This window comes from Diadema setosum, chromosome 17, assembly GCF_964275005.1.
Source record: "Diadema setosum chromosome 17, eeDiaSeto1, whole genome shotgun sequence".
In the NCBI taxonomy this organism is placed as follows: Eukaryota; Metazoa; Echinodermata; class Echinoidea; order Diadematoida; family Diadematidae; genus Diadema; species Diadema setosum.
The window spans coordinates 6,871,859-6,894,458 of NC_092701.1; the positions used below are offsets into that span (position 1 = coordinate 6,871,859).

General features: G+C 39.5%; 2 protein-coding genes across 3 annotated transcripts; one reads left to right on the plus strand and one right to left on the minus strand.

Moving 5' to 3' along the window:
* Nucleotides 1-3,752: 3,752 nt before the first annotated feature.
* On the minus strand, nucleotides 3,753-8,643 carry LOC140241029 (DNA-directed RNA polymerase I subunit RPA12-like). Its single transcript, XM_072320799.1, has 4 exons — nucleotides 8,464-8,643; nucleotides 7,539-7,639; nucleotides 5,187-5,296; nucleotides 3,753-4,538 (listed from the first exon to the last, which is right to left on the minus strand). The coding sequence occupies exons 1-4, from the start codon at nucleotides 8,594-8,596 to the stop codon at nucleotides 4,514-4,516; spliced, it is 369 nt and encodes a 122-aa protein (XP_072176900.1). The 5' UTR covers nucleotides 8,597-8,643; the 3' UTR covers nucleotides 3,753-4,513.
* Nucleotides 8,644-10,509: 1,866 nt separating this feature from the next.
* LOC140240706 (3-keto-steroid reductase/17-beta-hydroxysteroid dehydrogenase 7-like) lies at nucleotides 10,510-22,342 on the plus strand. Of its 2 annotated transcripts, XR_011902039.1 has the most exons (10): nucleotides 10,510-10,622; nucleotides 14,322-14,525; nucleotides 15,106-15,198; nucleotides 15,698-15,815; nucleotides 16,098-16,213; nucleotides 16,644-16,824; nucleotides 18,172-18,228; nucleotides 18,686-18,784; nucleotides 19,598-20,606; nucleotides 20,641-22,342. XR_011902039.1 is itself a non-coding variant. In XM_072320468.1 (9 exons), the coding sequence occupies exons 1-9, from the start codon at nucleotides 10,576-10,578 to the stop codon at nucleotides 19,703-19,705; spliced, it is 1,023 nt and encodes a 340-aa protein (XP_072176569.1). In that variant the 5' UTR covers nucleotides 10,510-10,575; the 3' UTR covers nucleotides 19,706-22,342. The 2 variants fall into 2 exon arrangements, 1 of the variants encoding a protein (XP_072176569.1); XM_072320468.1 differs by having other exon boundaries at nucleotides 19,598-22,342.
* The last annotated feature ends 258 nt before the right edge of the window (nucleotides 22,343-22,600 follow it).

The following is a 22,600-nucleotide window of genomic DNA, read 5'->3' on the forward strand; positions in this document are numbered from 1 at the left end:
AATCATCGCAATCCAACTGACCACCAAGAGCAGGTTACGCAGCAAGTTCGTGCGCCGATGTTTAGAAAAAGTCGCAAACGCATTTGATACAATCTGATTTTGTTCATTATCATCTTACACTAATTCACAAACAAACATTCTAATTTTTTCCTGTCTTTATTTTTAAATTTCTTGTGCAATAAATAATGCAAGTTTTAAAAAAATATTAATCTGTAAAATGTACATGGGGGGGGGGGGGTACATCCATAAAAAACAAGAAAATAAGTTTGCAAGTCATTTAATGTTTTTTAAAATGTTGTCGTTGTTGACCGGTAAATTTTCTGTTCGGACCTGTAAAAAATGGTAAAACGGGGCATTTACCGGTCCGACAGAGACAGGTCGGACCGGCAGAAAAAATGGGTTAGTGTGCAGCCCTTCACAAGATGGCAACTTTTGCAGCATCCGTTACCAGCTGTCATGGCACCAAAACTGTTTGGAGTTCAGTTGCCAGCATCTCACTGGAAGGTACTTTTTTTGGAGCTGTTTGCAAAATTGAACAAAAATGAACGTTATAAGTGTTTGTCAGTGAGTGTTTCTGCCTCGCGTACCGGGCCCTATAGCAAGACGTAAATTTGAATGAATCTCTTGGAGTTTTGAGTGCATTGACATGGAAAAAAGGGTACCCTGATATTAAAAAAAAAAAAAAAAAAAAAAAAAAAAAAAAACGACCTACCGACCCTCTTGGGTTTTGGCAATTAAGGGCAAACAAGCAATTTTTTTTTTTTGGCCTTAGATTCATAAGAATCTGCACAAAATTAGAATCCTCCATCCCCAATGAAAATTGGCAATATGAGAGAGAAACAGGCTCTCTTTCAAAATGTGTTGCCAATTTAATAATCGATGTAAAATTTAGCAATCAAGAGGATTTTGACAATTTTATAACAGAATAACATAGGGTTCAAAATGAAGGATAATTTGTCTTGCTCTACCTTACGAAACACTAACAGTTAAAAATTGCATGAAAAAGATACAGCACCAAATCACATACAGCTAGTCCCTGGGACACGATGGATTGCAGAAATCAGAAATAAATGGCTGATACATACTGATACTACTCAAGCAACAAGTGAAATCCTTCACACCTGTCACAAAGTTTCTTGAACCTTGGGTCAGGTCATACATTCTACCTCTCCTTGTGGTACATGGCTGCTTTGCCCGATTAATGGTTATCTGCTTTATTACTGTTACCAATCTTATCACATATTGACCTTCCTTCAAACTCAGGCAGTAGTGGTGACCAAGAAGTCACATCACTACACGTATTAAAGGGAAAGCAAACCCAAAGAGCAATGTGGATTGAGTGAAAGCAGCAACATTAGTAGAACACATCAGTGAAGGTTTGGGGAAAATCGGACAATCGATGCAAAAGTTATAAATTTTTAAAGTTTTGGTGTTGGAACCGCTGGATGAGGAGACTATTAGAGGTTATGACGTGTGAGTGGACAACAATACAAAGAAAATATAAAGGAAAATCAACACAAATGCACTCTTCTAGCATTATGAAAGAGCACTTGACTTACCGCTTTCAGAAAGCAGGGGGAATAATTGCTACCCTTAACATTATGTCAGTATCAAGTTGATGGAATTTGTAATTTTCATGAAAAATGATTTTTTGTGAAATTTTCTTTATATTTTCTTTGTATTGTTGTCCACTCATACGTCATAACCTCTAGTAGTCTCCTCATCCAGCGGTTCCAACACCAAAACTTTAAAAATTCATAACTTTTGCATCGATTGTCCGATTTTCTTCAAACTTTCACTGATGTGCTCTACTAATGTTGCTGCTTTAACTCAATCCACATTGCTCTTTGGGTTTGCTTTCCCTTTAAAGGGATGGCATAGTATATGTTGAGGTGGGGATTCAGCTTTTAACTTTTTGCAAGATACAGAAACCACTTTTATGAAATGTTGAAGAGCATGTAATTCTAATAAGCAGAATTCAAAGTTTATTTGATGAAAATGGGTTTTGAAAAGGCCGAGGTATCTGAAAAAAAAGTAAAACAAAGTGATCCTAATAAAAAGTGGGTACAGTGAAACCCCGTTATAACGAGGTCCGTGGGACCGCCGATATTGTCTCGTTATAACCAGTTCCTCTTTATAACCGTACGCACTAAAAACAAAGAAAAACATAAGCATGGAGTCACATACCAATCAATCAAACTTACGAGCAGTCTTTGCGCTGTTATTACACAAGTAGATGGATCATTATTATTGAGAAAGAATAAAAAGGAATCATTTACGAGTTGATACCAAAAGAATTAAAAAAAAGAAGGGGTTGAAAACGCGTTGTTTTTCTTCCGAAAAATCTCTTTGCGAGTGTTGTGCATGCGTTCATGAAAAGTGCATGGCAGGGTTGAATTTGTAATCCTTTCTAGACCTATCTCTTCCTCGAGTATTGAACGATTCTAAAAGAATGAAAATATCATTTGTGAAACACAGTATATTATTTTTATAAACAAAATCACATTGTATTAAAAATGTTTGTAACTTTTTTTTCTGAACATGGGTGCAAGCAGAGTAACATGCATTATTCAGCTTATTTCATGCTGTGTGTGCCCAGCAGGATTGCGATGATTACATTAATTATTCAGGCTGTATTCCATGATGTTTGCACCAGCAGGGGATAAAAATGCATTTTGTATTTTTCTCCCAAAAATCTCTTCGCATTTTGTACATGCGTTCTTGAAAGGTACACGACATGGTTGAATTCGTGATCCTTTTTACGCCTATCTCTTCCTCATTATAACGGACCATTCTGAAAGAATGAAATTATTCATTTGTAAAATACAGTGTGAAATAATAATGAACATCACGATGATTTCATCAATGTTTCCCAACCAGCAAAACAACTGGAAGTCGGAACTAATATGGAAAGGATTATGATAAGCTGCACATGCATTCCAAAAACATATTTCTACATGTTCTGTCACCAGTTTGTTTCACTGAATGAAACATTTTTGAATGAGTATTTTTTTTTTCACATTACGGACTGGTTTGAGCTAAAATCAAGTGGGCTGCCTACGCGTATCTCAAAAAAAAAAAATGAAATACTTATAATCATGTTCAAAGACTGAAGAACATCGGGCGGTATTCGTGTGTCTTATCGCATGGTTTATAAGAAGACATGCAAGGAATGGTACTCAGCATTTGTCACTGATAAAGGAGGATAAAAGAGGGATAGCGGCGATCATTCATCGATAGAGAGACGGCATGAGGATCACTACAATAAAGCTTACGTGTTTATGCACATATAAAATCGTGATACACGTGCCCGCTATGTGGTCAGAATGACTCTGCAGAACGAGAAAGAGAACAGAAGGATAGCGTGAATTTGGTTTTCAATGTTTCGTCTGTCGCGTGTTTGAAAGCGGCAGGTCAAAAAATGGAACCTCGTTGTATCCGATCAAATTGCAAATGTGTTTCTCTATCATGACGCACCGAAGATGTCCTCGTTATAACCGGAATCTCATTATAACCGAACTCGTTGTAACCGATCTGTTTTACCATAGGTTTACACTCAAAGAAAAATGTGACCAACGTGATTACGTCGTTAAAAGCGGTTCCTCGTTATAAGCGAACTTGCTATAACGGGGTTTCACTGTATCAGCTTTTATAAAGATCGCTTTTGTATTGGATATCTAAGGCATTTCAAAACCAATTTTCATCAAATAAACTTTGGATTCCTCTTAGGGAATTATACGCTCTTTAAGCCCCATCTCAACCGAAACTGTACCATCCCGTTAATGCTTCACATAAAATTGTACTGCCTTTTCTAAACAGCATGTAACGATGTGAGTCTCTGCGATATCTTGCATGGTTTTCTTTTTAAACCAGCCCTGTGATATTGGGATTCGAAATTCTGTTGTAGAAAGACAACCGCTACATATGCACACTTTAGCACAGATGGGCAATTTTGTCTGCTTTTCTCCTCTTCAGTACATGACAGCGTTTTTGAGACATTGGAGTCACAAGTCACTGAGGCACATGAGCAGCCAGAGGTCATTGAACTATCGCTCCCTTGAGGCTCTGATGTTGCACACTAGTGCAGATTCGGGACTCTTTTCTTTCTCTTCTTCAATTTGCGCCCTCACAGGCTGGTAGCACGAAGCCTTTTTTATCGCGGCAGTCAATGCATCTCAAGTCCACTAACTGATGCCTCCTTCTAGGCTCGCATTCCTACAATGCCATCAACGACGAAATATTGTTACGCTCCCTCATTGACTGTACTGTGTGGAAATCAGGACGAAGACAGTCCAGGCAGTGGACTAGTTGCAGACCTGCACAAGTTGGGAGTCCTCCCAGATGAGACCGAGTGCTGAACAGTGTAACTCATCATGCAAGGCTCTTCAGCACACACAGTCCCATACACAGTCAACAGCATGTGTGTACAGTCCTGGCAGAGATGTGTTCATTCACCAGTCTGCAGGCCCTTGAGAGTTCATTGCACTCTGTACGTATCATCTCCCATATGTCCTCAAGAGTGTTCAATTTCTTGATTTCTGTTCAAGAGAAGCGGAGCAAAAATATTGTAAGCACTCGGGTAACAACAAACATAATTTTTACATTAGAAAAACAGAATCAAGATAACTGAATGAAAGTAAGAAAAAAAATCGCCCTCAACATTGTTAATGCCTACTGCGTTCACAGGAAATTTACTTACTGACAGTGAAGATGAAACTACAATGTTTTTTCGTTTTTTGTATGTAGACTGTGTGTCCATGTTCTATCACTCCACTATTTTTATCAACATAACTTTCTACTATCATTCTCAGTGATTACCCTTATTACTTTTATCTTTTATAATCATATCATCATCTCCATAATACATTACTATCTTTCATTATCATTACCAACAACACTACCTCTATCATCTATATCATCGTCATCATAAAAATCAGTATCGCTATCATTATTGTTGTTATATATCACACTCCGAGCCTGTTTCACAAAACTGTTGAAATCATTATAGACTACAATACTTGTCCTCAGTTACTGTGGCAACAACCTAATCAAAAGTTACTACTACACGTACTGATTACTTTGTCTAATGGCTGCTGTCAGAGCAACTGTAATTATTGAGGGTTTCAATAATTGCAAATCTCTTCATGAAATGACCACCCGGTCTCAGCATTCTGAAATTTCCTTACTTGCAACTTGGGCAGAAGTAGAAGACGGTTTGCCCTTCATCTGCTGACCGAGTCTGCCTGGTGTGGTAGTGAAGACCTTCATGGCCGCAGCTTGAACACACTCTGTCAACCTAGAGGGCGACAGAGAAAATAACAGAGGGGTATGTAATGCACCAAAATTAAATCATTGCACAGGTTCAGTGACTGGTGTTCAGGAGAACTGGGAACCAACAGTCATAAAAAAACAAACAAACAATCACACAAACACACAAACAAACAAGACAGCAAAACAAACAAACAAACAAACAACAACAACAGTTTAGTGATTGAGCAAAACTTTGATGGTTCATGTATCCTAGTCAATGACCAGTTGTTATTGTTGTTGGGGGTTTTTTCGGGGGGGGGGGGGGTTGTCTTTTTTTTTGGTTGTTTGCTTGTTGGTTATTTTTCATAGTCACTGACAATAACAAACTTTATAATACATTGTACATTGACACGTACAAGGGCCTACGGTGCATGTCAACACTTGGGCAAAAATGCTGCATATTAATTAAGAGTACACTCAAAACAGTCAATTTAATGAGTTCTAGTACAATAATACACCACTTATACCCCTTTCCCGCTGCCCGTCTCGGTGAACCACCGAGAGGTTCCCCGGTGAATTCACCGGGGAACCTCTCGGTGAAAGTTTCAGTGCCGTCGTTTCACACTGCTCTCGGTGAAACTTTCCCCTAGACGGGTTTTCTGCTCTCAACGTGGGTGATCTTATGTACTTGAGTTTGTTGTGCATCTGTGATTTGGTTTTTTCGATCCCATGTTCAGCAAGTTTTCGGAGGAGGGACTCGTACGCGGCAGCGTCAGCCGACGTCCCGCTCAGTTCTTCGTTCACTGCTGCCTCGCTATACGTACTCTCTCTTCGTCTTTGGTCCACACTCCAGCCATTTGCAAAATTCCCTCAAATTTCAACAGCACAAAACGTCAACGGATTTCTCCTGCACACTGTAAACCCAGCACTTGACGAGAAAAGCACAAAATACGAAAAAATCAAGCAAGAGGTGGACTGTATCAGACTTTACTGGAAGAGTTAAGAGCTAGACACTAGAGGAAGACGAAGAGGGAGGACGCATCAAATCGATCAAGTACACTGTAAACCTATATCAGCTTTGTGTATGTATACACGGCGTGCTAATTAAACAATACCACGCACAGCACGATGCAAAACAATGCCGTCGCACTGTGAACGCCATATTGCACACGAAACGACATACAGTATGTAGTGTCGAGTTTATGTTTACAAACACGAATTACTAGTACCCTGTACGTGTGGATTTGGGAGGTCGAGTGCGCGCTAGCTAGCTGAAAACGTGTGCACGACCAGAAACAAAACATGACCTTTGACATAATCTGCATATTTTCCCCGGTGTTTCACCGAGACAACCTTTCACGCTGGGCGCTCTCGGTGAACCACCGGGTGATTTCCCGTTGAACTATCGGAGTTTACCCAGGACGCTTCTCGGGTAAAAATTGCCCAAAATTTCATCGGTGTTTCACCTAGGCTTCCCCTAGGTTTCAACCGAGTGACCTTTCACACTGCGGGGTTCCCCGGGTGCCCCCAGGTGCCCCCGGGGAAGATTTTCTTCAGCGGGAAAGGGGTATAAGATGACAAACTGTATTCCAACTGGAAGAAGAAGAACAAAACAATAACAAAAAGATGGCTTCACACTGATTACATTGGTCCAATGTTGCTCTTGGGTAGTCACATGACAAGCGGTACGGTAATGTGAAGGTCACATCACTCTGCAATGTCCCACTTACAGAATATTCTAGGAAAGTTAAGTAAATGTATTGAAAAGGAAGAGAAAGAATTAAAGGGGAATTCCAGACAATTTTCATAATTTCACATCATGTAGTACATAAATCGACAGCTCCATGTACAGGTTCGTGGAATTTATTGTGGTCCTTGAGCAGAGAAACCGATAAACTGAAAATCTTACACAAATTGCACTGAACAGTGTTGATGACATCAGAGTCTCATATATTTCAGAAATGTAGCAGTGTACACATGTTATTTCATTACAACTCTGCTTGCTCAACAAGTTCACCTGTGTAGAATGTATACCCTATATGCATGCCTTCTTCTTTTGTCCTGCTTCCTTGAGTCCCAACTCATGCGTTGTTATGGTGAGGTTGCCATGTCATCATCCTTGTTCATTGCAATTTGTTATCAATTTTAAACATTCTTATTCCTCATCCAAATCACTATAAATTCTGAAACTCTGTACTCAGTTTGACTAATTCATACTTGTAGTTGTTCAATGTAAAAGTCTGGAAATCATCTACAGGTCCCCTTTAAGAACATTGTGTCACACTCACAATTGGACCCAGGTCTTCTGATGGCTCCTCAGCTTCAACTTTCTTCTTTTTCCTCTCATTGACCTTTTTATGTGAGTGATAGACAACATCTGCCCACGTATCTGTACAAAAAGAACAAAGTTTGACCGCTGTGTCTGTTACCTAAAAAAAACTTACAGTAACTACTTGGTAAATACATGTATATTACACTGCACTTGGCTCGGGCCTGATCAATACAACATGTCAAACATTACACCCCACACATACCATACAGTATGCTCCATTTCTAATAAAATTAAAGTTAAATCTGTTAACATTGGTTAACTATTCAGAAATTGCTTATAAAAGACAGTCAATGAATGAATATTAAACTGACATTTTAAAATGTCATACAAAATCATGCCTCATCAGGGTATCATGATAAGTGTCTGTCATAATCACTAACTATAATGACAACTGAATTGGATATCTTGCCTGTGGATGGCCATTCAATGTTAATGGTACGGTAACCGCAGCAGCGACCCCATACGGACAAATACGTACCGTCTGTTACTGTGTTACAGCGCCCCGCGACGGGGTTAATGGTACGGGTACATTTTTACAACTGCAGTGCAGGCTACTACACCACCGTCCACGAATACCACACTATTATTGTATCAATCACTCAACTCGAGGGAACATGTAGAATCTATGTTTTTATTCGGGGAATTGTGGACATTCTGGAGTATCTCTTCCCTTCATCATGGTACTCTAGCACAGGTTATCTGCATAATTAGCTGATCCTATGCTTTATCTATCATGTAATATGGACAATATATATATGACTTCTGTAATGGGTTAGAAACCTTATTGCTTGAACCCGACCGACAGCCTCCACTGTCAGATAATCTGGCCGGGAGCTTCGGGGAAGGTGGACGGCAACGCTACGCTACACCTACGCACTTACCAGCTGCATTTGTCTCGTAATCGCACGTTCGGCACTGGATAAGCAAACTGCCACGGGTTGGAAATGGCAGAATTGACCCACATCTGGGGCAAAATTCTTTGGCCACGCTAAACATGCTACTCTTCGCATCCATATCCACTAATTTCCGAATTCGAATTAAAACATATGAATTGTGTTGTAATATTCTATTCAGCAGCAGTATTAGATGTAAATAGCATTCGATCCAAGGTTGAGTTCCACTCCAGTGACACGTGCGTGCCAAGAGATCGTACGATGACAATTGTATTTTCATCGGATACACAAATTTGAGAAAATGTGGTTGCTAGTATTGATGCAAGGCGTTAGATGCATTAAAAACACTCGTGGGTGTGTGCTGGGTAACATTGAAAGCAAAGTCAGTATCTAGATGCCTCCTTCTTGGTGTACCTTTGGACCTATGACACATTTAGCATTGAATTCAGGAAAATGTGTGTGTCTGCATATTAATTTTGTGTGTGTGTGTGTGGGGGGGGGGGGGGAGGGGGGATGGGGAGTGGTCATTTGAAAGGATTCCATGGCATTATGAGGGTCATTGAAGTACCTCACGTTGTTCTGATCTGATAGAGTTGATATTCTGATATAGCGCCTTTTCCACTGGATATAAACCGGGATATAAAGCGCTATGCCTATGCACTATTATCCCTGGTCGCCAAAGGAGATAGATCCAATGGATTTGCACAAGAATATCAAGGTCCTCTTTTAGCTAATCAAGGAAGAAGAAGAAGAAGAAGAAGCCACAGAAGACTGAAGAAGAAGATATATTCATTTTCCCCCTGCAACATTAAATTTTGTTTCGTGTATATTGGTCTTCGAGCACATCTCCAAAATTTGACACTTTAATTCCTTTCACCTTCGATATTTTTGTGTTTGTGTTTGTGTTTGTCTGTTTGCTTGTTTCTTTGTTTGTGCGTGTGTGTGTGTTTGTGTGTGTGTGTATGTGTGCATACCCGTTCTTTTATTTGGGGGTGGGATATGAAAATTAGACACTACAGGAAGGCACCTTGTTACTGCGGTTTAGTGCCACTATAAATGCATGCATACGATGATCATACAATTAGCTTCAGCTAAATGATATATTTCAAAAGTTCTAATTTTGTACTTGTATTGTGTTAATAAGGCCTACTAAAGAATATGACTATCACTTGCAAAAAAAAAAATGAGACATGAATTAAAAAAAAGTCTGTTACAAACAGTGTCATTAGGACAATTTAATAACTATAAATCTTATGTTAATGTATTCTATAATCATACATTCTAAAATATTATTGCAAGTATTGTTGATAGCATGTTTATATTATCAGCTTCACATGATTAAATGTACAGTGGTATATATATATGAATTTGATGTGTTCGTTGATATATTGGTGTTGCTGTTGTTTTCATTCCAGTGTTCCACATCCTACACGCTTGGCTTTTTAGTGGAACACTCTTTTCCATCGTTATGCTTACTTCTTTTTTGTTACCATGACAAAAGTGCATTGCTCCTTTTTTGTATAATATCATTCGTGCATATATTTCACATTGTGTTCAATAAACTGTCCTTATCACTTGGATGACAGTCAAATTGTCACATATGACTGCTATGAATCATGTTTTTTTATGGAAATAAATAAACTATTGAATTGAATTGAATACAACTTCTTGTAGGTATATAAGGGTACATTTTGAGTTCCACTTCCTAGCTGTGTATTCAAGGGTACATGTAAATGTTTGTTTCCTCGTGTTTTGTGGGGTTTTTTTAGGGGAGGGTGGTGGACACTGAAAACAAACTGGAAAGTTATTTTTTGACCGAATCTGCTTTGTTCTTTTCTTTTCTTTTCTTTTCTTTTCTTTTCTTTTCTTTTCTTTTCTTTTCTGTTCTTTTCTTTGCCTTTAAGTTACTAGTTCGACGGGGTATTGTAAGGTATTATATTCGGTGTCGGTCTTAATGAAGGCTACCACTTTCTCGCTATACGGTATCCGAAATAAAGGTTCGTCGCCGATAGACTTCCATGCATATTTGTTGTACTGTTGACCTGGTCCGTGTGAAGAAGTGGCCGACGTCTGATGTTGGACGGAGACTGAGACGTCAAAATGAAGGACAATAAGAGCAAAATTGTGTTGATTACTGGAGGCAATGCGTAAGTAGATCAAATTTTGGACGATAAATAATGCAATGTGCCTCAAACGCCCAAACACCTTGCCAATCGACATGATACCGATGAGGCGATGGGAGGTGCAGGTGTTGAGTAATACACAGCCACACAGTCACAGGTCAAGCCCAGTCGCTGCCGTGCATGCTTCGCACGGCGTCTGGTCGGGCTATAAGGTGTGGAGGTGCCAGCAGGCGCAGGCGGTGGTAACTCTGTGTTCAGCCCTCCTGGGCTAGAGTGGGGTTCAACACCCACCTACCACTGCTGGTTTGCCCATGGTCCATCAGTCCATTCTGTACGTAATTCAAGTGACCAGCTGATTTACAGTAGTACACTACACATTTGGGTCAGGAGTGGGGTGTGGGTAGGTGTGGATTTACTGCGACCAGCCCAAACGCGAAGGCAGCCCTCTAACGTTGGGCCTCAACACCCGCCTTGGCCCCGGGGCGCGTGTTTTTTTTTAGACGGCACAGATTGGGGACCCTATCCCTAAACCTAACCCTAATCCTAATCCTAACCCTAACCCTAACACTGACCCCAACCCTAACCCTAACCCTAACCCTAACCTAAACCATAAACCCTAACCCAACGTTTTTCCCATAGGTTTAACACGTGCCATGCCCCAATCTGTGCCGTCTTTAAAAAAAACGCCCCCGGGGCACTCCATGTACACAGCACATACTGTGCAGTGTGGGAGCGTTGGGGCTGGTCGCAGTTATCTAGGCCTATCTGCGTATTAAAATCTAACTATCTACATACAAGGCCAAGGAGCCCCAGCCTGAGGTTAGGTGTGAATTTACAAATCTCTAGAGGGTCTATAGCAGACAGACTACACTGCAAGTACAGAAGAGCACTTGTCTTGAGCAGATCATTTCACCAAGGAGATTCAAACAGTTGTCAGATTTCTATTGATGTACAAAAGAATTTCACAGAGTGCATTTGTGCCTTTGATTGATGATTGATGTTCGAAGCCGCCGTCTTGCTGAGCAATCTGAAGATTCATTTTGAACGTTAACATAATATTGGCCATATTTTGCTTATTTAATTATTAAATGAAATAAAATTTCACTTAATCTGTTAATGATCAAGCATGGTAAAACAAAAGTCAATCCTGTGCAGAAATTTGTGCAATTTAAGTGTAAATCACCAGAGCTGTATCATGTGAAAATGTTTAAAACTGTACCATCCTGGAAAGCCAGTTTTATCACTTTTCCGCTTAATTCCAACAAATAAAACTAAAATTGTGACTAATCTTCAAGTATAATTCTTTATCGATAGATCTATATCAGATTAGTGCCCGGGTATGCCCAGTCGAGTAATTTTCATCTTTATTTTAGCATTTTTTGCGCAATTTCTATTCGCACATCCTCGTGTCTGTAGGGCCTGCCACCTACTTTTTATATGAAGGGATAGCGAAAAGTAATTACCATCACAAAGACATATCTTCCTTAGAAAGTGGCTGGTGATTATGCAATGAGACACAAGTCAATTGTCTTCCTATCTGCATGGCAGATCCTGTTTGACACATGCTTCAAATATTTTTGAGCAGCGGCATCGAACATCTAGCAAAGGAAGTATATTAGACAGTTATGACTCCATTCCCTTGAACCTCCTTGGTTTTACTAATTTAGAGCTGTAGACACGTTTATAGGTCAACTAGAAAATTGTTTTGTACACTTTGCTGTGAAACTGTTGGAAATTCGGGTTAGTCTCACACTGCTCTGACTTTTCTTAGACAGGAGGCTAACCCCAGGGTGCTCCTTCATGCAGTGAAATGCTTTGCATTTGGGCTGGTCGCAGTTAACAGGAGGCATGCCTTTCTACAACTTAGTAAGGTTAACCAAAAGATCGGTCTGTGAGTGTAGGCCTTGATCTTGTCGTCGGGGATATGTTTCATGGAAACTGCGTCTGGCTTCACAACTCTCCTCGTATGGTAGACCGATGGTATCTGTTGGAGGGCTTCTTATCTGACGTTGGGATGTGTGGTCAGCCCATACACGTCCCAACGTCAGATTAAGAAGCACTCACCGTGAAGAGACAGATCCCATCGGTCTAATCCTAGAGTAAAATACCCAAAATGAAAAATACCTTTGGGAACTGGGAGCTGTTGAACTGTTAGTATTGTTACGTAGAAAATTATTCTGATTATCCAAAAGCTAGGCTGTAGCAGTATTGGAACAGAAAAATGAAATTAACCTTCTGAATTCCTTACTTTTGAAATCATTATTAATGTTAAAGAAATGAATGGCAAGTATTTTTAGATCACAGATTGATTTTTATCTATGTTCAGCAACTGTATGAATCTGGAAAAAAAAAAAAAGAGAAACAAACTATTAGTTAAGAAATGGACTGTGCATTGAAACAGAATTCATTGACATGTTTATCTGCCGTGGTACCAATGCCAATGGTGAGAACGAGATGCAGATGCAGATGGACAGATTCTCCTCAGCCTGTGACAACTTCGGCCTTACAATCAGCACCAAGAAGACTGAGGTGATGTTCCAACCAGCTCCAGGGAACCAGTACCACAAACCACAAATCCAGGTGAACGGACAGACTCTCCAGGCAGCAAAGACCTTCACCTATCTGGGCAGCACCCTCTCCAACTGTGTCACAATTGATGCTGAACTCAACAACAGGATCTCTAAAGCCAGCAGCGCTTTTGGGAGACTCAGAAAAAATATTTGGGAGAAGAGGAATCAGCCTTTCAACAAAGCTGAAAGTCTACTGCGCAGTTGTTCTCACCACGCTTCTCTATGGCTGCGAGACTGGGACTTTGTACCAAAGACATGAGAGGCAAATCAACCACTTCCATATGTGATGCCTCCGCAACCTCCTTCGCATCCGCTGGGAGGATAAAGTTCCAGACACAGAGGTACTGAAGCGGGCAGGCATCCCTAGCATCATTACCAAAATCTGCAAGGCCCAGGTGAGATGGGCAGGCCATGTCACCCGCATGTCTGACGACCGCATCCCGAAAAAGCTCTTCTATGGAGAACTCGCTGATGGGAAGCGCAAGGTGGGAGGACAAAAGAAGCGCTTCAAAGATAACGTGAAGTTCTACCTAAAAGACTTCTCCATCAACACCCAGTCCTGGAAGACACTTGCCGCAGATCGCCCTTCCTGGCGCCACGCTATTGCTGTAGGGGCCCATAGAACAGAGGAGCAGCGCGTCAAGCAGGCAGAGCACAAACGCCAGATGCGAAAAGCTAGAGTAGCCAACCCCAACAGTGTAGCCCCTACCCACTTCTGCCCTACCTGTGGGAGAGGCTTTCTTGCCCAGATTGGCGTCATCAGCCACCTCCGATCCCATCGAGCCAATTGATGTCATTGGTCATCCTCGAGAACGAGGGACAAACACATACACACACACACACAGTACTAAATGTCAGACATCTGTACCAGTTAGCAAGAAAGTACTCTAAAGATCTATGATAATACTTAATAGGGTATCTAGCAGATGTTCCAATTATTGCAATTTACACCAACAAAAGCACTGTTACAAGTATGGATAATGGTTAGTAATAGGGAGCAGGATTATCATGACATCAGCACACAGTATTCTTAACCAAGAAGTAAATTCTTATTCATTTCAAGCTTTGTATGATCTAATAGTCTCTTATTCTCTATGGTATTTACTCTATCTCTTACAATTCTCGGTATGCTTGTATCCATTGTCAAATCCAGGGGGATAGGGTATAGTGTTGCCGATCGCCTCCTGTCCCTGGACATCACCCTCTTGATCGTCCTCGCCTGCCGAAACCTGACCAAGGCTGAGAAAGCCAAAGAGTCGCTGGTTGCTGCACACGAGGGAGCCCAGATTGAGATTGTACAACTTGACACCAGTAAACTAAGTTCTGTCTACGAGGCGTGTGCAGATATCAAAAGAAGGTACAAACTTGTATTTGTATTAAAGTATGCACTAATCTTGATGTGGAAGATAAGAAAGATAGGGGCAGAGATTCTTTAGATGTTCTGTGTATCATCTTGTTGAGTGGTAATCCGTCAAAATTGGACCAATTTTCCTATGACACATATTTTGTATTTACCCCAGCCCAAGAATACTCAAGACTAGTCTTCAACAAGTCATTTCTTTTGGCCTGGTTTGTGTGCACTTCCAGTTTTCATGGCAATTCCTTGACAGATTGCAATAATTCATGACATGGAATGCAAGATATTAGCTTAAATTTCAGGTAACATGATTTATAGCCGACTTGGCAAGATTTAGGTTTCTTCAAATTTGTGTAACTTGTAAATTGCCAAGTGTTGTATGTACATGGTGGAATAAGTGTATTTGTCATATATTGGTATTTTGATTATAATCTGTATAGACTCTCCTCCCACTATTCCACGGTCGTTGAAAATGTGTTTATAAACTATCTAGATATGTTCTGTCCAAGAATCGGGTTCTAACCACCACAAGATTCATTCTTTGGAGAAGCCATTGCTTTTACTGTTCTTTGTCTCTCAGATTTTTACGCCTGGATTGTCTCTACTTAAATGCTGGAACCATGCCTGATGTGTCCTTTAACTATGTCAACTTTTTCAAGAGCTTCCTAAACCCGTGAGTATGTGCATTATAAAAATACAAAAGTTTGAGACTTTAAAAGTCTTCAAATGGCAGTTCTAATGCGTTTCCTGTGATGATAACTTCTAGATAATGAGAAGTAGAAAGAAAAATAAGTGGCAAGAAAGAACACTATTAGCAAAGGTTATTCATCAATCTCAATACAAGTTCAGTTTGCACCTGTTATTGCGTACGCTACAACAAAAATGTATGATGTGTCACATTGCATCAGTTTTATGTTACAATGATGATCATTTTTATTGTTACTACCAATACAATAAGTATCATCATCATTAGTAGTAGTAGCAGTAGCTGCAGTAGTAGTAATGATTATAATAATAATAGTATGAGTAGTAATATTGCACTACTTTAGTAGTATCAACATCATTGTCGTCATTGATTGTTTTCTTGTGGGGTCTGTCTAAAAAGTTTCAGGCTCAGAAACTTATACAAGTGCTCACCATGCAACATCCTTGATTTGTTTGTTCTGCTGCAGGCTGAAATTTATCAGGATCCTTTCAACGGGCGAAGGGCTCCTAAAAGTGAAAGACAGCATGACGGAAGATGGTCTTAGGAATGTCTTCTGCACCAATGTCTTCGGGCACTTTGTGCTGGTATGGGAGACCAACGGTCTGCTCTATATGTACGACATGACTTGAATTAACAGATTCAGTGGTTTTTAGACTCTTAACAGTCAATGATTTTGTATGATTATTACAATTTTCCATATTACTCTGTTCTTACTTTACCTGTCCTCCAATTTTCTTACTGCTGTCACTGCTTGAAACCCTGGTGTACTATGTCACAGTGGTGTTTGAATGGAGGCTGATGACACTCGTACATCATCTTCCTCTCTCTTTTTTTCTTTTATCTTTTGATACTTTTGCCTACCATAGATTCAGGGTTTGTTGGATCTTCTCTGTGCTGATGGAGGTGCACGAATCATTTGGACCTCGTCCAGCAACGCGTCGGCAGATTTCTTCAGCATCGACGATATCCAGCATGAAAATGGGTGGGTTGACTTTGAAGATAACAGATCGAATGATAGTGGTGTGTAATTGAAAGTATATGTAGTCATTTAGATAGAAATTAAGAGTAAAAAACGCGAAAAGTGTAGTTTTTCCTTGTGTGACTAGTCTCACTCAAGTATGCAAGACACATACACAAAGTTAAAACAGACATGTGTAGCTTTTGTCTAAGCTAGATTTATTTATTTTATTATGTATTTTATTCTTTATGCTGTACAATGTATACTGGCACTAGTCCAAAGGTCTAGACCAGTAAAAATCACTGTCGGACTCGGACCAGTAACTTTTTCAGTAATGGACCAGTAAACAATAGAAAAATGGGATGCCTATTGGTCCGACCTGTCTGTCGGACCAGTGGAAAATGGGTAAAGGTGCAGCCCTGACTTTGGTGATTTTGTATTAATGTTTTGACAGGCATGAACCGTACAGCTCTTCCAAGTATGCCATTGACCTCCTGAGTCATGCACTGAATGAGAAGTTTGGCTCCAGTGGACTGACGAGCCGTGTGACGTGCCCTGGTTTCACCTCCACCAATATGACCAATGCAATCCTACCGGACTGGATATGGGCATTCTCTTACCCTATACTTTACTTGGTGAGACACTCAATTGCATGGGAGGTTGCTGAAACATAAGGATGGATTTCCAGCATGTGAAATTGAAAAGCAGTTTCAGGTCCCCTATCCTATTTGTCTTGATTAGATTTGCAGATAAAATTGTGTTTATCTGTTCAACTGGACTTACTTGTGAAAAGTCCAGTCAAACAGATTTGATTTACTATACAAATGATGCACAGGATAGAGTGCGTTAGTGGAGATGTAGCGCACTCGAGGGTATTTACAATTGTGAAACATGCACGAGGCGAAGCCGAGTGCATGTTGCACTACATTGTAAATACCCGAGAGTGAGCTGCATCTCCACTAGCGCCACGAAATAATCCTGTGCATCATTTGTTTTATAAAATGGGTCGAAAACTAACAGCATTTTTCACGTATCTTTGTGGATCAAGATGTCCGAAGATGTTCGTCCCAAACATTTACGCACGTCGCACTCGGAAATCCCGCACACATATAAGTACTGTACGTATAAGAGTATACGTACGCCACACATGCTATGCACACAAGAAAGGCCGGCCGGCAGCCCGAACTAGAAGTTGTTTACAGGATTGACAGCGTGTATAGTAACACGCGACGCACTTGTAACAACTGATTGAGTGCGCACTGCTGGTGCAAACATTGTGACGTCGGCCGTGCATGTTAGTGAGAAATTAATACAAGCACACGTGACTCATTTCAGCGCTTCCAATTGGCTACATTCTTGAACCCATTTTATAAATGATTTTATCATACTACCTGGATGTATTAAAATCTACATCGATAGTTTTGCAGTTGTGCCATTATGTGAAAGAGGTGTTAAGCTTGTGCTGAAATCAGGAAAGCTTCGTCACTCTTTGTCAGATGATATGATTTACATCAATGGTTGATACAAATACAGTGGACTCTCTTTATAACAAAGTTCTCGGGAATGGTGGTTGTCTTTCGTTATATCTTAATTCCATTATAACCGAACAAATAAACAATAAAAATACATAGAGTGGATAATCTTGGGGCCTGAATTTTTACCTTGTTGTAACCGGAATTTCGTCATAACCATGTTCATTATAATGGGAGTGCACTGTAGTCTCTAGGGTTTTTTTTTAAATCTTGTCAAGTTTAAACTTCCATAACGTTTGTAACTCAAGATTTAATTCTGATTAAATTTTTATTATCATTTGTGAGTGATTTTATTCTCTTTGTTCAAATCCAGCATGGTGTGGCGTGTACACCAATTATGAAGCTTACTTCTGTCTGTGTGGTTGTACTGTATATTATTTTGGTCTCTGTCATGACCAGTGAACACTGAATGATGTTGGTGTGTGTTCTTTTGTGTTTTCATATGTACAGTGCCGTCTCGTTGCACCAAGGTTGTGTATAACACCACACAATGGAGCCGAATCGCTGGTGAGTAACAGTGATATGATCATGCTGTTGGGTTCTTTTTATACCCCCACCCCCACCTCCCAACAAAGTTTGAAGTGGTGTTTGGGAACCAGCACATGGTTGGGTGGTCAGGCAGTGGGGCAGTTGGTGGCTGTTTTAAAGGTGTTAACAATTTTGGATTCACAATTACCTGCAATAATATGTATGTACCATCTGTTGTGAAATCAAAATGAGACCAAAATGATGTCCAATCTTTGTCCTCAAAAGTATTATGTTAAAAGTTCTTTCTGTTTTGCTCTGTTGTCTTTTGTTTGTGCATTTTGATAGTACGATATATCTTTAGAATGACCAATTTTATTTCGTTACTCTTCACAACAGCCGAATCTCTGCAAAACACGGCTGATACTTATAGTCAGTGTGCTTATCCGAGCTCATGATGTGTTTGTTCTGTTTGTTATTCTTTTCTTTTCTCCACAAGGTATGGCTTTTCAGTGCAGACCCTTCAGAAACAAGGTCGGACATGAAGTATGTCAGCCACTGCTCACTGCTTGGAACCAGATATATACACACCGACAAGGTATGTCAATAATTTGCATAAAATATTTACTTTGATAGTATCCAGGTCTATTTTAAGTATGATGAAATGTCAGCTTGAATGCAAAGTCAACTTACAAATTGATTTCAAGCTCTTTATTAAAACTTCAGTAAAATGTATGAATATATTATGATGCAAGAACAAGTTAAAGACCTTATGAGGAGTGTGTATGGCTGGGCAGAAAGGAGTAGTTTCCTTAAGTGACGCCTTAGCCTGGAATAGGGAAGAGTGCTGACGCTTTAAACAGACACAAACAATCGAAAGGAAATGGAGAAACAGGTGATGCAGATTTTTTATTTCAGGCAGGGCATATAATGTTCCTCAGTGAGGTCACAATAGTGACTACAGTCAACCTTGCCTAAGTGGAATCTATTTGGACTGAAGAAACAGCTTCGACCTACAGAAAATTCGACTTATGAGGGGTTAAAATCAATAGAATATAAAGGGAAGAGGACTTGAAAAGGCCCTCAACTTAGGCGATTATTCGACTTATGCGAGGTCAACTTAAGCAAGGTTAATTGTAGTTCTGTTTGCTGCCCTCACAGATGGGACTTTCCTGTGAGGAGTAAATGGACAATGACAAAATTGGCGAGGAAGATCTGCTGAATTATTAACATAAGATTATGTTAGAGCTGTCTGAAATGCAAACTCTTTGCCTAGTTACTTTTAGCCACCCAAATGTCAACACATTTACGATGCAAAATATTTCCAACTGGCAGCCACAATATTAAGGAAGGTATTACCTAAGCATCTCAAGCAGACTGCTGATACAGCAACTGATCTCTCCCAATCCAGCTTACTTTTGCTCCAGATGATCCCGAGACGCTCTTCAAGAAGATGAACGTGTTGGAGCAGAGTTTTAGGAAGAAGTTTACAACAACTGTATCAGCTGATAGCTCATGATGATAAATGTGGCTCATATTCCTAGACATAATTCCTCTGCATTGGATAATAATCTATCAAGTGAACAATGTGAGTGATATAGTATTGCTAATGCTGTCTTATGACAGGATAGATGGCAAGATTCATGATTTTACAGAAGAATGGCTACTTCCTTCATCTCAGGGCCTTTAATTTTGAAGAGTGCAGCAATATATGGCAGCCAAAATGTACTGTTATCTCCTTAATGGACAAAAAAAAAAATCCACAAGAAAAAGTTGTACTGAATGAAAATAAATGAAGATTTAAGAAAAAGACAAAGAAAGATGCAGCATGCCCGTTAAAGTGTATGGTACATGTATTTGACATGATCAATATGTGTTAGAATGGATGGCTGTGTAGAGATGATGAAAGGATACCACAAATGGAAAGACGCCATATTTCTATTGATCTGTGCTCATCACGTACAACATGTAGATGTCCGTCCAGCATTTATCTACATGTACATGTATTTGATGAAACATCAGCTTGTGAGCTGGGTGATAACAAATTGAAAGTGGTTGTTTTACAGGGTGTTAGTTTTTATTGTCCTTATTTAAATGATGCAGGCCTGCACAAGTTTATAAACAAAGACTGTACTAGTGGAATAGATGTAAACAGAAATAGCACCCTACCTTCATGATGCATGTAAAGTGTAATCTTGCTGCTGTTATCGTGAACTACAGTTAGAAATGTGATGATAAATCATTCTTGTAGTGTATTCAAATTGTGGGAGCACATAGTTACACTTCTGCAGTGTCGTTGAATGCATACTTTTGGCAAGGAGATGCATATGATATGGCGCGAATAAAAAGAAAACTACCCACACTTTCACCCAAGAAACAACTTGACAATGTGATGTTGCTCTGAATTCATCCCGAGGGAGGCAAGAGATTCAAAACAAAGTCATCCCGAGGGAGGCAAGAGATTCAAAACAAATTCAGAATCTATGAACTACATGTATGGTCAAACATTTGCACAATTACTGATAGAAAACTTTCGTGAATTCGTGATGCATTTTGTAGTTCCGAAAAATAATATGTAGGCCCTAAAAGCTTTAACAGCCTAAATCCTGTGTGCACACAGCCATTCTTTCTTTGGTCTGTGGTGTGTTTTTTATGTGTTCCACATTTCCATATCTGCAGCCATTTAATCTCTTGCTGAAAAACATCAGAAACGATGCGGAAGTTATCTGACAACAATGCCTTTATGGAAACCTTGAAGAAAGTTTTCTATATTTTACAATAGACTCCTATTATAAGCCATTCCAGGAATTGTGATATAGCATATTGACGGTACATTGTATACGTACTGGGGCCAAAATTTTCTACACACCTTTATGCACTTTGTTTGCTCAGATACTGTAAAGTGGAAATTTTCGTGGTGTTGAAATTTTCTCACATTTTGCACTTAACAAAAACCACCGCGAAAAATAAAAGCATGTGAATACACATATTTTTGCTTGCATCATGTTCCGTAGTTGATGTCTCGATTCATGGAATTAAAAGCCTGTGAAACTCTTCGTACCATGCTGAGCGCGAAAAATTAGTCCTGCCAAAATATCCACTTTTACAGTACAGCAAAATTTTTATTTAACAAAGGAAAACTGCCGGTCCCGTGGACTTCATTTTAAAGGGAGTTGCCTGTACATGCAATTATCATTGTGGTAAATTCACCTGGAGAGACAAATCTTGTTGCTGAAGGCTAAGTTACAACAATAAACAACTTTCAGGAATTATTGCATTTAACAACGCACATCCACTGTCACTATGCATTATGTTGTTCTAGGATTGCCTCGGTGGATGTCATTAATAAAGGGTAATTGTACTGTGATTTCACTTATTATATGTACAGATTGTATGTGCTACATTGTCCTGTATGAAGCACCAAACAAATACATACACTTTGTATGTATCAGTACTGACTTGGGGCCATTGTCATGATAATTTGAATAGTTGGAAAATTCATCATACATTTACTAGATCTCTAAATGATAGTGAAAAATTCAGAATTCATTCATTTGGAATTGGTGCTGTGTTATGTTAGGAATCAAATATTAACAAATGAGATTTCTTTATGAAACTTTTTTGTTAAATGCAAGAGAATATTAAGTCGAGGTGTGATGGTTAGGTTTCAATTTTCTTCAGTTTGTCTCCCTCACTTGTTAGAGGTAGACAAATTGAAGACAACTGAAACCTCAACTTTTTGTTGTCTTTAGCGTTGAAGCAATTCGTAATCATTCCTGGTGGCCATGTGATCAGGAATAAGTTAAGTGTATTTAATTCAGATGGGAATTAACTTGAGGTGTATTAACAGTATTACTATTGTAACAAGATTATTCAAATCTTGCCTTCAAATGATTCTTGAATTATACTTTTACAATACAGTGTAATTACAATAATATTCATTATACATGTATGCTTGATCTTTTATGTGTTTGCAAACCTCAGTTTTACCTGTGTATATTAAACTGTCCCAAGACATCACCTATAGATTTTTCTCAGCCATAGAAAATTTGGAGCAAAGGGCAGGGAAAAGGAGATGGGAATTATCTGTAAAATCAGTACATTGTATGTCAATCATGTTTTTAATGTCATTGAAATAAATATTGAATCTATAGAATTTTAGATTTGAACAGGTGTTCTTTATCAATGTGATTGTTTGAGTATCCCAGAAAGTCTTGTTATTTCTCATTATACCCCTTCCCCCCACCCTTCACACACGTACACACCCACACACGAACACAGGCAAAGGCACACACACCTAATGAGAAAAAGTCCATCACAAAGACTGTATACGCTGTTATTTTCACATACAGATATTTTCGTGAATAACGAGGTCACAGACATTTTCGCGAGATGTTGTTTTCGCGAATCGACG

Coding starts and splice junctions, on each gene's coding strand:
- LOC140240706 (XM_072320468.1), top strand. CDS start 10,576: ATGAAGGACAATAAGAGCAAAATTGTGTTGATTACTGGAGGCAATGC. Junction 14,526..15,105: donor TGTGCAGATATCAAAAGAAG/GTACAAACTTGT, acceptor TTTGTCTCTCAG/ATTTTTACGCCTGGATTGTC. Junction 15,816..16,097: donor TCTTCGGGCACTTTGTGCTG/GTATGGGAGACC, acceptor TGCCTACCATAG/ATTCAGGGTTTGTTGGATCT.
- LOC140241029 (XM_072320799.1), bottom strand. CDS start 8,596: ATGGATGCGAAGAGTAGCATGTTTAGCGTGGCCAAAGAATTTTGCCCC. Junction 7,640..8,463: donor TTACGAGACAAATGCAGCTG/GTAAGTGCGTAG, acceptor CTTTTTGTACAG/ATACGTGGGCAGATGTTGTC. Junction 5,297..7,538: donor CAGAAGACCTGGGTCCAATT/GTGAGTGTGACA, acceptor GTCGCCCTCTAG/GTTGACAGAGTGTGTTCAAG.